Source organism: Taurulus bubalis (genome assembly GCF_910589615.1).
Source record: "Taurulus bubalis genome assembly, chromosome: 3".
In the NCBI taxonomy this organism is placed as follows: domain Eukaryota; kingdom Metazoa; phylum Chordata; class Actinopteri; order Perciformes; family Cottidae; genus Taurulus; species Taurulus bubalis.
In genome coordinates this window covers 34,456,252-34,470,796 of record NC_136591.1, presented here as the reverse complement: position 1 = coordinate 34,470,796, position 14,545 = coordinate 34,456,252, and the positions used below count along the sequence as shown (strand labels likewise).

At 45.0% G+C, this 14,545-nt stretch overlaps 1 protein-coding gene across 3 annotated transcripts in view; it reads left to right on the top strand.

Annotated features, from left to right (window-relative positions):
• Positions 1–11,032: 11,032 nt before the first annotated feature.
• epha7 (eph receptor A7) overlaps positions 11,033–14,545 on the top strand; it is an 80,175-nt gene continuing 76,662 nt past the window's right edge. For all 3 annotated transcript variants that reach the window (XM_079214679.1, XM_079214680.1, XM_079214678.1), the window contains exons 1-3: positions 11,033–11,152; positions 12,886–12,950; positions 13,426–14,095. In XM_079214679.1, coding sequence (XP_079070805.1) covers positions 11,059–11,152; positions 12,886–12,950; positions 13,426–14,095 — 829 coding nt within the window. In that variant the 5' untranslated portion in view covers positions 11,033–11,058. The remainder of the gene's footprint in view (positions 11,153–12,885; positions 12,951–13,425; positions 14,096–14,545) is intronic.

Below are 14,545 nucleotides of genomic sequence, written 5' to 3'. Positions count from 1 at the left end.
TTTACTTCCATATTAATTTATTGACTGGATAAAAACATTTACTCTCTCCTCCTCATATATATTGCTTCCCTTATTGCCTGCATCTCTGTTTAATCTCCCTTTTAATCCTTCATTTGTGCTTAATTGCGTATTAAACCTCCCTTTTTTCTTATTTGCATCATTTTCATTGCTTTTTTCTTTTGCTTTCTGGCTGAATTGTGTGTGTGTGTGTGTGTGTGTGTGTGTGTGTTTTTTCAAAAGACCTTTGAGGTTTCAGTCTCTCACCCGCTCCTTGCTCATTTCTTCACTTGGAATCCGTCGCTACCAGTTGTATCATGCAAATAAAGCAAATGTGTAAAGCTGTGCAGCCGTATTGCTGTGAAAGGGACAGAAAAAGGAAAGGAAAACCTGAAAAGCAGGTGAAAGGAAAATAAAAAGACACTTCTTTCCACAACATCAGTAAAATGTAAATTATCTGAAGGGCGCTATTATGTTGCCAAGGACATGAATTATGTGCCGTTCCATTATCTTTATCAATGCTTCTTACATTTAACATCTCATACAGACGAACTTCATCTCAAATACATTCTTCAAAGTATCCTTCAGTGTCTCCCTCTTTTTTATCTACATCACAGAACAACAAACAGAAGTCTTGCCTCCGTGGTTCTGACAGCCACGCGGATCCCAAAGTCACCCAAGTTAACAAGTGGCATATTATAATTCCGCCGCTCTGGGAAGTGGGCACGCAACGGTGACCTCTCGCTGCGTCGGAGTACGCCGCCGGCATATTAATGCCGATGTAAACATAGTCCAGGGCTAAATTACAGCGCTGCGACGGCATCCTCCACATTTTAATGAAAAGGATGCCGGTGGCTCCCGGTGTCTGTTTGCAGTGGAGCGTCTCAAAGGTCAGCGATGGTCACTCCAAGCCATCGCTGTGAAAGAGGCCTAAGGGCACGGCGTACATGTCTGTCAGAGCGAAATCATGCAGCGGGGTCGCTGCGTCAGAAATGGATCAGAGATCTCATTTCACAGACAGACGTGAGCACACAGAGGAAAGAAGGGACTGTCAATGTTGGTATATTGTAACGTGTATTATTCAGTACACTAACAAAATAAACACAATCAAAATTGTTAAAAAACACTTTTTTTATATTTCACATCCTGTTTGGCAGTTTAATTAAAACACGCACTAGGTTTTAAATGCCGACAAAATGTTGCACATTTGCTGCAAAATAACTGGCGATTATAGCTGCCAGATAAATGTATTGGTGGTGTAGCGCCATGAAATATGTTATTTCATATTACTAATTTAATACAACTGTGTCCATTACTAACAATTTACTTTAAATTGTGTGTTTAAGTTAAGTCATATGTTGTTTGAGAACATTACATTACCTGTTCACATACTGGCTGTGAAGGGCAGACAGTATTGCATTGGTCCCTTAGAAAAGAGCGCTGTCTCTTTAAGAGAGGAGTGACGGAGACGTACAGTGTAGGCTGAAGACAAAAACGTATGTTTGTTTTTAAAATGGGATTTGTTAAATAAAAGTTGCAAAACTGAAGAAGGGCCTGTTTGTGGACAGTTTGTTTCAAGGGTGCAACAGTAGCAAAAAAAAGAAGGGAAAATATAAGTAAAAAGATGAGATCAGATTTAACTTGACTCGTTCATGAGAAAGAAATGAAGGACAGCGGTTACTATGTTGTAAATGAGTAAGGTGGTCGGGTTTAGTGATACCATTAGGAATAACTAAATGGAAATAGCTGGGCTTCTCACTGATGGCCTTTCATATAGAGGAATCAGTATATCATTGAGACTATTTCATAACCAGTAGAAGTACCTCATTGAGATGTTCAGTATGACAGAAGCTTGAAATCAATGTAGAAGAGGCAGAATTGAGGAAGTGATGAGTCAGAACTGTGCATGAATGCTGTCCATCTTCTGCTTCAAAGCTGTGATTCACTCAGCCTTTCCTAACCCATAATTATCTGAATCAGAAGATAATTCTGATAGGGCAGATCCCTATATAAATCTTACATAATCTCTTTTGCTTCCCCTAAAGGGCAAAGAGAAGGAAATCTGGAGGCAAAAACGTGAAACGCAGGATGTTTTAATGACAGAGAGGAGTCGAGAGAGTTTGGAGCTAGCCAGTGGCGTCTCATTAATATAAACACACGGCGTGGGGCGGGCTGGGGCCGGCGTTAAAGGATGACTACCGGCTCCCGTATCCCACCTCAGTCGGTGCTGATGCACTGCAGCCGAAGCGAGTGGTGATGAGGAAGGAGTTTAAGGGAGGCGAGTGGCGATTGATGTATCATGATAGCGCGTCTCACCCAAGGCTTCAGCCTCGCTGCTGCAGAGCTGTGGGCCTAGCTGAGACCTGTTGAGGAGTCTTACTCGTTTCCTCTGACTCGAACTTGTTTCTTTTTTTACATTCAGGCTAAATGTATAAGATTAGATTGCAGGGCTGCATGCAGTGCTTAATTAGGCCTGGTCTAATGCGCACAACTCTCCGTGTTTTCTTCTTCTTCTTTTTTCAACCAAAGTATCTTCCTACATCGGTTCGTATGATATCTTACAAAATGTTACTTCTCGTTTTTGGTGCCTTTTTTTTCTACAAAAGCCAGCAACAGGTGTCCATTTCTGCTCGTTACATGCATACAGTCTCTTCAAAATAAACTTCTGTCTTCACAGGAAACACCTCAGTTCGGGGGTTTTTATCAACAAGTTGAGTTAGGTTTAGTCAACAAGCTGAGTTAGGTTTAGTCAACAAGTTGAGTTAGGTTTAATCAACAAGTTGAGTTAGGTTTAGTCAACGAGTTGAGTTAGGTTTAGTCAGCAAGCTGAGTTAGGTTTAGTCAACAAGTTGAGTTAGGTTTAGTCAACAAGCTGAGTTAGATTCAGGAATAGTTTGTGAAATATTAAAGAAATACATATGTTCAACATAATATCCCATCCACAAAAGGAAAGCCACAAAAAAAAGACTAACTTTGCTGAATTACTAAAGGCAGTTGGGGCATTGCATTCATCCTCACTCAACCAGACATAGTGAAAACAATCAATATTTGCTCAGCCTGCTCATCCACTCAGACATCTGTTCTGACATGTGCCATCCACCAAAGGTGATACAGGAGCCAACTGACGCAGTACCCACGTGAGGCGAGTACAGTAAGCAGTGTGTGGCCATTGTAGCCTTGTCACTACCGTGCCTCATATTGAGTGAATCTGTAAGAAATAATATGCTAATACCACAGATCTTAGTTCCAGCTTTATTGGCTCAAATGTGCGCTGCTTATTTCCTGGAATTAGTTTGTTTCAGGCTGGAGTTGATTTAGGTTGTCTTCACCACAGCCAAGAGACGCTCTTTAGGAAGCAATTTCCACATTGCAAGGGGCAATCGATTGCACGTGCAGATGATCGCCAACACACATTTTAAAGTGAACCGCCATGACTCTGCCACGAAAAGGAAAGACCGCCCTGCTCGGCAAAATGTCCAGATGATATGCAGGGCTCACTATTTTTGGTTATATTCAGACTTTTGTGCGCCTCTCAGCAACATATGTTAATGTATCCGAGTCAACAGGACACAGGGAATGAATTATTGCATGTTTTTTTTTTCCATGAACCTTAATAATATTTGCATGCCATTCTTTGTGTGCTTAACCACAACAAAGTCATGAAATAAAAAAAAGGTCATTGGATGTTGTTGGCTAGAACAGATAAGCACTACATTTATTATTATTTTTCTCCAGTGGCAAAATGCAGCAAACAACACAGAGTTGAATGTTTCCATACCCAGGTCTGCAACAGCTTCATCTGCATATTAAAACATTCAGCCCATTGTGCGAGCAGCTGATTAAAGAGCGATCGTAAAAAAGGAAGAAAAAAAGAGGACATCTTTTTCTCAGGGGTCTTGAGTGCCAGACAGGCAGCTTGGCTGAAGGCTGCGTCTGGGCGGCGGACAGCCGTCGGACAGCCGCTGCCCGGTGGGAGACGCGGGCCGAACATCGGCCCGAACTGAATGCTGTCAGACTGCAGCGCGGGCAGCTGGAGAAACAGTGAAATAAAACACCTTTTCTGCCGCTCATCCTTCAGGTTTGAGGGGTGAGTGAGGGAGGGAGGGGGGGGGGGGCTACCTTCTTCTCTTTCAAGTCGCTGGAACCCTCCAGCGCCGAGGAGACGGTCAAGTAAGTCGACACTGCTGCTGCATTTGGATCGGGGTGATATACAGTAACAGTCAGTACCTGCAGGGCCATACGAGCCCCGTGGAGCCTCGTTAATCCTCCACCACTTCATAAAATGAGATTTACAGCTGAACGGGCAGCTGTACGATCCCATCGTTGCACTGTGTTTTCGCAGTTGTGCCGCGACATATGTGAATTAGCCAGAAAATTCGAGCAACCCAATAAATCAATAGCAATATTAAAAGCTCAAATCGTCACTGGGAATGTGAATTATTCTTATTTTCATTTGAACAAGTTAGATTTCCTAAGGTTATTTGAAAATGCCCCGATTCACAATGACATTTCTCCAACTTCGTTCTCAGCTAACGTAGCTAATGCTGGACGTCAATTGAGGAAAAACACGTGCAAGTTGGCCGTTTTTTCTACTTTATCCTCCGGGCGTTTGCGAGTCGCAAGCAGGAAATGGGAGGACAAATAGTCCCCGACTGAGCTCGGAGCTCAGCAGGGACTGGCAATGAGCTGAGCACGAACTTAAGCTTTGTTAATGGACCTATGAGCAGAGGCCTTAATGCTCAACGGGCTGTTTGTTGCATTATTCTCCGGAACGCCAGCGGCCATACGAACAGTATGCACTGTGAAGAGGCGAGATGATAACGAGTGTAACCGGAAAAACACCATAAACCAACCTAAACAACAGCAAGGAGGGATTGTAATTAACTTTAAACTCATATCTCATATTCATAGATATCATTTATTGCCTTTATACAAGCCCTGTGAAGAAAGAAGGCACGTATTGAATGCATTATAAAGAACTTCCTGTAAAACAATTTCATTTGGCTGGCAAACATGTGTATTTCTTAGCCTCTGGTTTTTAAAGCATTTCAAAATGAATCGTCTATCTTCACAAAATCCCCCGACATGTTTACTTTGTTTAATTATTACATTTGTGACAGTCACGTCTGAAACGCACAAAAGAAATCCTGATGCGCAGGCGTTTCCGGCGTTTCCTGTGGCAGAGGAATGTCACAAACAGGAGCTCCCGGGCCGACTTCCTCGCCAACTCACGTTTCACTATTCCGCTTTCAGACGTCTCGGCCGATTGGGAAGCCATTTTAATCAGCTCTAAGTAAACAAACAACACAGCGGCGCGTCGCCCCACATGAATGATGCGGAGTGAGGCCGACCACATGGTGCCCGTAAGTGCAGACGTCTGGCTATCTTCATTTGTCAACAACCATTCCAACAATCCCGCCATTGTAGGCCGCTGAGGGAGGAGAGACACGATCCCGGGAATGACGAGAAATTGGACTACAACCGCGGTGTCTTATACCAATTAATTAGCACTTCAGTTGACTTTCAAGTGCGTGGCAATATGAAACAGGCACTAAGAGGCTTGTCTTTACGTGTGGTTCTGTCTTTAATTTGGATACAACATCGTGGCAACAATTACTACCGCTGTGTTTTATTAACGATGAGAATGTCGAGTCATTTGAGGCTCCATTAGTTCTGTTTGCGTCTCATTTTTCATTCTGGCTTGCCGTTCTTCCCGTAATTACAGCAAATGAATTTATATATATTTGATTTCTGTGCTGCGGGGGAAAAAAAACGAGTTGGCTGGGAAATCTTCTTCACTCTGAAGTTGCAATGTCGCACTTCCTGTGACCCTTAAGTAAGTTGCAACGCACTAAAAACCCCCGCCCGTATAACTAAAAAAATAGAACAACATTCCAGACAGAAATGTGCTTAACAAATACAAGCGCACACTTCTCCCTTTGAATCTCCTAATTGGATCACGGAGCATCGTGGCTTTCGCCTCGTCTCCCGATGAACACAGTTTCCTAATTGTGACTCAAGGCACATGTGAGTTTTAAGCACAGGGGAAATTGTGTGTGGCGCTTTGCGTTCTAGAACTTCACCGGGAGTCGTGGGCCGTCGTCTCCGGCAGGAATGTGATTATATCAACAACAAAAAAACGGTGTCAGGTGCAAATGGCTTTGAGCTGCCCCACAACAATACCAGTTGAGTTTCCAACACTTGAGATTTCCTCTGGGACGGTCTTTCCATATTACCGATCTATAAAAAGAAGCAAATTGCCTGCCTGCTCCAACCCAAACCGCCATTTGACGAGGGGGGCCTCTGGGCTGCTCCTCATGGCCGCTATTAATGCTCTGGGTGGTGTTTTCCTCCAGGGTGGGGGGGGGGGGGGGGGGGCTGACAGGCAGACTTCAGACCGCCATCTCCTCCTCCTCCTCCTCCTCCTCCTCCTGGACGCCTGGATCAACCACCGGCTGTGGACGACACTTACTGGCACAGCCCGAGAAGGACGGGTGCAGGGGAACAAGATACAACTGTGTACATAAGTAGCTCCAACTTCTTTACACATCTCAGCAGCAGTCGGAGACGGGTAATTCGAGCCTAGAGGGGAGGAAACACTGGTGGAGGAGTTAAGTGCTGCCTGCTGATGAGGACACCGGGTGAATGTTTAACAGATTCCTCTGGAAAGGGAAGACAAATTGTAAGCGTTTGTCTGTGTGGACTTTTTTATACACAGTAATACACTTTCTTCAAACGCATTGAGAAACATTTGGACCATCATTGGGGCACTTCAACTTTCCACTTGACACCAGAGCTGGTGATATTTTTAAAAAGGGAAGGGTTGGTCCTCTTCAATGTCAGAATGTTTTGTGTTCGCTAAACAGGGCTGAATTATAACAAGCTGCGGTCAATCAAACACAGAACAAAGAAGCGTGGCGGAGAGCAGAATGTCAGCAGCTGCCAAACTATTGTAAAAGTATTCTTCATTATAAAAAAAAAAAGGGCGACACATTTGAATTGCCGTCAGTGATGTCGACACAGTCCTGAAGGCACTGGCGTCTATGAGGTGAGTGTCAGTCCACAGTTTGCAGTGACAACAGCTGCGTCTTCTTACAGCCACTCCCTCGCCCGTTGTTGCCCCTGTGACAGAGCTCCTGTTGGACCTAAATTAGCTTGAAAAGCCCCCTCCCCTCCCCCGGCACGGAGCTGGAGCTCCGACACGAAAAAGCATCAGAGCTCCAGCAGCGACCTTTGACACGTCGCACAATTACGCTTTCCCCACTGTTCGCCAATCAATTTGGCGGCGACAAGGCGAAGGCGACGGCGGCTTCATTACCCTCGCTGCTGAGCATAATAGCTCTAAACGCTTAGTGTCACTTCCATATGAGGATGGCAGGAAGGCTTTAATTAGAGGACGCCACGGCGGGCATGTTTAGGGTTCGGCACAATGATGGGAAACAGGCAGCTTCCAATGTAGACGAGGAAACTGGAGAAATCTAGGAACATGAGAAAAAGAAAAGAGCCATAAAGGGCAAGAAGCATTAGCCAGGATTCTGTAGCTTGGATACGTTAGCGAGTGAAAGGCTCGTCCAGTTTGTTGGAAAGATGGACTCGTCAGATGGTCAACAGCAGTGCTGCCAATAGTGGACACAAGCTATATATCACAGCAATAAAATGGTCTATTGACCGTGTTGTTGTTGTTTTAATGCATTCATCCCTTTTCTCATTTTTAGAGGGCACCAAGAAGATTGGCTACCATCCCAACGAGTTGAGCATTTTTAAATAAAGGTGTTATTAATAACTCGAGTTGAAAAAAGACCTTTAAACCATGGGGGCGACTTTTTTTCCTTGTGCGATTAATTTGCACGTCAATAAAAAAATTGACCAACGTTTTTTTTCCATGAGTACACGGAACGCAAATATTACACAGCTGAAAGAAGCAGCATGATTTTTTCAAGTTGAGGTAGATTTTTCTCAGCTTTTGCGCCGCCAATAAAGGTACTAATGTATCACGTTGCATGGGAGAGACGTATTCAAAATGTACACTACAACACTCATGAGGATTGCTGTTAGTGCATTGAACCACTTTTAAGACCCAACGAGTTGAACAAGGGCTATTTAATTGTCCGTCTATGGGACAAATGACATCACGTGACCCATGGTTTGGCCACTCTTTAAAATGTGCTTCAAAGCGCGGGGGTCTTCCTGGGGGCTTGCGCATACTTCCATTTTGTTTTGCCTTTCACAATAAATGCCCTAGTTATACACACTGCGTAATTGTTTACCAGAGGGAATTCAAATTCCCTCAAAGCATTTCAATGAAAGGAAAGTCAATAAGAAAAAGCTTGCAGTAGCTTAAGTTATACAACACTTTAGCTCAGACAGACAGCCAGATGCTTCTCTGGGTCAATAGGAGCCGTGTGGTTGCTCCACTAGTTGCACAAATCCATGGGACCCTTTGAATAAACAAGTTTTGCAACTGTGGCACAAATTCGCAGGGAAGTATTTTGTATTTTCGCAACGCTTATTTGTCACATCCCCCGGTGTGTAAAAGGCCTCAAGGCTGGAAAAGAATCACCATGTGCACTCGGTTGGCAATCGTGTACTCGGCTCCTTAAAATACCCAAATTCTCAGAAACCCAACAGAGGACTTTGGAGAGCGAGGGAGCTACGGACGAACGGCGCCGATAAGACACAAGTTGTAATAAATGGACAGATACTGGTTCAGTGGTGGTGTGACACAGACGGTTTATGATCAAGGTAACAGTAATCCAGATTAATTCAACAATCATTAGTTAAACACTTTCACGCAGGACTCGGCTGTGTATCAAGGGCAAAAAGGATTAGCGGCAATTTGCATAATAAACAGGCCAAACAAACACACAAATACAGAAAAGCAGAGGTAAATAAACCTTGAAGGGAGTCCTTGTCTGCTTCTGTCCATTTTTATGTACACAGTTTATTAATCAATATTTGTGTCCATAATTACAGCTGTTTTGCGTGTTGGGAGGTAATGGAGATTAATTAGTGACCTGCACCGAAATGCTGTATGTGTAGAGGGATAATGAGCTCCGCTTTATGCTTTCATTTTTAAGTGATATTTCAAGTCAACCACGAAAGTTGGAAATCCACTTTCGACTTCCTAATTGCGTTTGTTGTCGTCGCCGTCGTTGTTTGTCTTTGTTTCCTGTTCAAGACCCCCGCCGGTTCCTCCATCTTCTCGGTGAAAGTCTCTCAAGCAGCAGAGCGTTAATGAGCCGGGTGCCGTCGTCGCAGTGGGACTCTCCCTGGCTTAAAGTGACCTTCCACAGATTAAAAACACCATTTAGTGTCTCGCCATGTGGCTCAAACATTAAAGACGCCGTCACAAACTAGAACCCAGGAGCTGAAAGGAAAAGACTTTGACACGGTGTCGGAAACTCTTTAACTGCTTCACCCCCTAGAGGCCAAAATATACAATATATATATATATTTGTCTTAATAGGGAGGGGGGTTAAGGGAGATAGTGGGTCAACAGTAGATCCCACGTAGTGGTGAACATCACCAATTGAAATAATAATAAATGAATGAACTTTGAGAGTGTATCAGGGTGTAGAACAGTATTATGAAGGTATATGACGGCCATTCCTGTGCTGTGAAATTGTTGCAGCAATTTTTTGGGGTTGATACCATTTGTTGCACAGAATTGGTGCTAAATTCAACCATATTTGACCATTAAAATAATTGATTAAAAAAGCATATTTTTGTAATCCCTCCAGACTACCACGTTAAGATCCAAAGATACCATGATGTGATTTTGTATAAAAAACGTTTGACTTTTTTTTTTTTTTTAATTTTGTGATATGGATGTCGATGCACTTTTGTTCTGGAAACTGCTCAGAAACCTCAGTATATTCACAAACCCTCCGATTGCATTGGCCTTCATTTTGGGATTGCACAGTTTCATGACGCTGTGCTTATCCCACAGGTCATAACACGTCATTTATACGGGGACGCCAAGTTTAAAAAAGGGATCTCCCTGTGAAATGCCTAAGACAAACATAATCACACATGAATACGACTCATTGAAACTGCAAAAGTCCCCGACTCTACAGTCATTCACAATTCCAAAACTGTTTAGTTTAGAAATGTTCAAAGCTCATAGCTATAACACAAAGCCCGCTACAGCCCCTGAAAGACAGTGATGATCGTCTCTGAAAAAATTATAATTATATTATATATTAGAGCTGTTGCATCCTAACTTTTACAATTTTGCAGCACATGTGCCGGTTATTTTTCTGGAAATATATCCAGACATATATGGCGCGGAGGTCTCCGATGTGCCACTCCAAAAAAGGAAGAAATAAGTCTAAAACATGTAATTAAAATAATGCAAAAATCAAATGAGCCAAGTAAGCTTTGAGTCTGTCGTATGTCAGTCTAAATAAGAAGTGATAAAATAGAAGGAAAACAAACAGAAAATGCCTTTAAATGCTAAAGAAAATGCCTTTTTTTTTGTCTTTAAAACAGGCCGATTAAAAGTCACATGCACCAGATTGACGTTTAATAAAGTCTCAAAGGTGACGGAGCAGGAACATGAAACACACTTTGAACACCGTGGGGGCTCATTGAGCATCACAGCAGCGACTTCAACCTACCAGGAGTCCTCTTGTCCTATATGCTTCTTCTATTGTGCGCGTGCGTGCGCGCGCGCGCGTGTGCGTGTCGAACAAGAGCGTGTATTTTCCCGAAGAAAACCAAAAATATCTCAACCAAGCAAGTTGTGACATTTCTTCCGCCGTGCGCGAGCCTCCCCCCGCCCACCAGCCTCCCTCCGCGCGCTCATTGGCCCCCGGTTTTCCAGACCGCTCCCGCCTCCGCGCAGCGATTGGAGCAGCGCGCCGCCCGTCACCTTGACAGACACCGCCGAAGCCACAGACTCCGCCCAGCGGCGGCAGACGCTATTTGAGTGGGGACCAGCGGATTGTTGTACACAGAGCCGCTCTCAGTGTCGTCAATGGGAAGCACGCGAGGCGGTGGCACAGAGAGTTACGGTCGAGATTAAAAAAGAGAAGAAAAAGGAAACCCGCGGCTTGCACCATGCTCTCCAGGTCCACCTCGTGTCTGTGGATTACATTTTGCCTTCATGTTTGCTGTCACGTATACAGCGGAGAAGCACAGAACACGAAGGAAGGTAAGTTCCGAAAGTTTGGCTCTCTTCTCCCCCATCGCGCTGCGGGGAAAACGAGCTGCGGAACCAGCGGAGAGCTGTCAACGCATTCAGCAGCGGGCTTCCCTTGTTTTCTTTCTATGTTCCCCTGTTTGAAAAAGCCCACGCGAAGCTTTGACAAATAGCTGGATTGTGTTTTTTTTGTTGTTGTTTTTTTGTAAAGCCAAAGCCCCGTCAGAACGAGGCCGGTGTGCGGGGATGGCAGCGTCTGCTCCCGGGGCTGCTCCAAGCGACCTCTCGGTGCTTTTACGCACGGCGACGACACGGATTATTGACGCCGGAGCTGTTTTAAAAAACATATATATTTATTATGATTTGACTCCAGCGTTTTCGGCACAACTCGTTATAGATTATCAATCCATCACGACACAACTAGGTAGGCTAATACCGGCGGATCGATGGTTCCGGCGGGGCTCGGGAGTGAGTCTTCAGTCTGGACGCAGTTCTTCTGGAGGGGCATTTCCTCCACAAAGTGGCCTCGGCTCTTAACTGTCTGTGTCTTGCGGGAAAGGAGGGGGGGTTCAAGGGGGGGATTGGTGCGGAGCCGTAATCTGCACCGAGACGCTCCAGCTGATCGGAGTCAAAGCTATAAAGCACCAAAATAAGAGAGAGGGGGGGTGGTTCAAATATCGCCAGATGGCTGGAAAAAAATACCACTTTTAGTCGATTGGATTCTGGAGGACTTAAGTGAAATGATGTCGTGCGTAAAAACAGAAAATCACAAGGGCAGGTATTGGTTGTGTCTCCAGCGGGACTACGGCGTTATAACCGCGCGCCGTGCGGATGTTATAGCTGATATGGAACGTAAAGCCTCGGCGCTTAAAATGCGGGATTTCAGCAGACCTCCATACTGTCCCCTGTAACATAGAACCAGAGCATGATTATTTATATATATATTTTATTTTTACAGCGATGCGTCCTGGCTCTCACAATGCTGCCTGCTGATTATTAAATAAAACAACTTCATGTTTTGGTGGAGAAAAAAAAGCCCTCTCCGTGGTTGCCGCTATGCGCTCTCACGGACGCTTCCGGGACATAAAACAGGACAAATTTGGACAAATTTCCGTTTTATTTTGTATTATATATGTGTTTAAATGAACATGTTCTTGAGTTGAAGCGCATTGGCCGTGTGTGCGTCGGGATGAAAAGCAGCAGCAGCAGCAGCAGCTTTGACCTTAACGCAACAACTTCCAATAATAAACGGATGCGTAAAAACCAAAATGCGTAAATGCGCTTAAATATTACGCGTAATGATTCCCGGCACGTTCTAATGCGCGTGTTTTTTTGTAAAAAAAAATGTATGGCTCTTTATTTAATCTCAATGCGCACTGTCAGTGTCTTCATTTGTCTCTCAGAAAGTTCCCCCGCAGACACGAGGACCTGTCTGCTGCAGTGCATATATCTGTGTGTGTATGTGTGTGTGTGTGTGTGTGTGTGTGTGTGTGTGTGTGTGATTATTTATATATATATATATATATATATATATATATATATATATATATATATATATATATATATATATATATATATCTCACTATAGGGGCTATATATATTAATGAATGTTCCAGCTTTAGCTGCTTCTGGTAGGAATTAGGTCACGGGTATATGCGCTATAGGTATCGATGTGTGGCAGTAATATGCAGTCCCGGTGTCCCCGGTGAGATTTAACCACCTGCCTCTCGGTTTCCTGTCACTAGTGACTCTGCTGGACTCCAAGGCACAGCAGACAGAACTGGAGTGGATCTCCTATCCTCCCAATGGGGTAAGTCCGCAGAATGTCTGCATCACACCGGCGCGCTCCGTATCTATCCATTTGTTCTTCTTCCAGCTTCCCACATCTGTGACGGGAATACTAATATTTAGAGGAGGGCATTGGGACACACTTGAGGACCAGTCGGCGATATCGCTCCCCCTTTAAACAAAAGATAAAGAATGCTCTGCCGGCCTTTGACATTCAGAGCACAAAGGGCCTTGGGCTACACGTCCAACCTGCTAGTCTGATTAAAAGCAGGCTGCGGGAAACTTTTTTTAAATAAGTAATGCGAGCAGGAGCAGATAAACTTGAGCAACCATCAGAGACATTCACTCACGGCAGTTTATTGTGTCCAATAAAGAAAAAAATGACGATATTTCTTCAACCTTTCGCCACATTCATGACAGAGTAGCCGCCAGCCACATCCACACGTATTCCTCAAATGTACGCGTTGATTCCCGAATGTCTTCTTGCTTTTTTCCAGTGGGAAGAGATCAGCGGCTTGGACGAGAACTACACGCCCATCCGCACGTACCAGGTGTGCCAAGTCATGGAGCCCAATCAGAACAACTGGCTTCGGACTAACTGGATAGAGAAGGGCACTGCCCAGAGAATTTTTGTAGAACTGAAGTTCACCCTGAGGGATTGTAACAGCCTGCCCGGTGTGGTGGGCACTTGCAAGGAGACGTTCAACCTGTACTACCAGGAGACGGATTCGGAGGTGGGCCGGAGCCTGCGGGAGAACCAGTACGTGAAGATCGACACGATCGCCGCGGACGAGAGCTTCACGCAGGGCGACCTGGGCGAGCGGAAGATGAAGCTGAACACGGAGGTGCGCATCATCGGGCCCCTGTCCCGCAGGGGCTTCTACCTGGCCTTCCAGGACGTGGGCGCGTGCATCGCCCTGGTGTCGGTCAAGGTCTACTACAAGAAGTGCTGGTCCATCATCGAGAACCTGGCCACGTTCCCGGACACCGTGACGGGGTCCGAGTTCTCCTCGCTGGTGGAGGTGGAGGGCGCGTGCGTGAGCGACGCCGAGGAGGAGGCCGACAACTCCCCCAAGATGCACTGCAGCGCCGAAGGGGAGTGGCTCGTGCCCATAGGGAAATGTATATGCAAGGCTGGATTTCACCAGAAAGGGGACTCGTGTGAACGTGAGTACCCTTTTATTTATTTTTGTATTTGCTCCTTATTGTTGTTTCTTCTTGAATTAGCTTTTATAAATACGTATGGGGCGTCCTTGGATTTCACACAACAAAAGAAAAACAACACAATCAACTGGGGAATATTTGTGATTTGATTATGCAAAGCAGGCGATTGGCAATTCGGCCACCGCCGGCTGAATAGTTGTGCTTGCAAATGGGATTCAAGCATCTGACTTAACGGCGGGGAAGATGGATAAAATATTGAGGCCAAACGATGTCATAGCCTCGCTGCTAATTGGTCGCGAGGCTCTTTATTAGCCGTGATTGTGTTGACTCACTGGGATCAAACAAGAGCTGGAGTTTACTCCGACCCCTCCGGTGTCTTCCTCACTGGCCTGGAACCAAGACAATCACACCGGTCTAGAGGAAGTCCGGACTGTTTTTGTTTTCTTCCCCCCC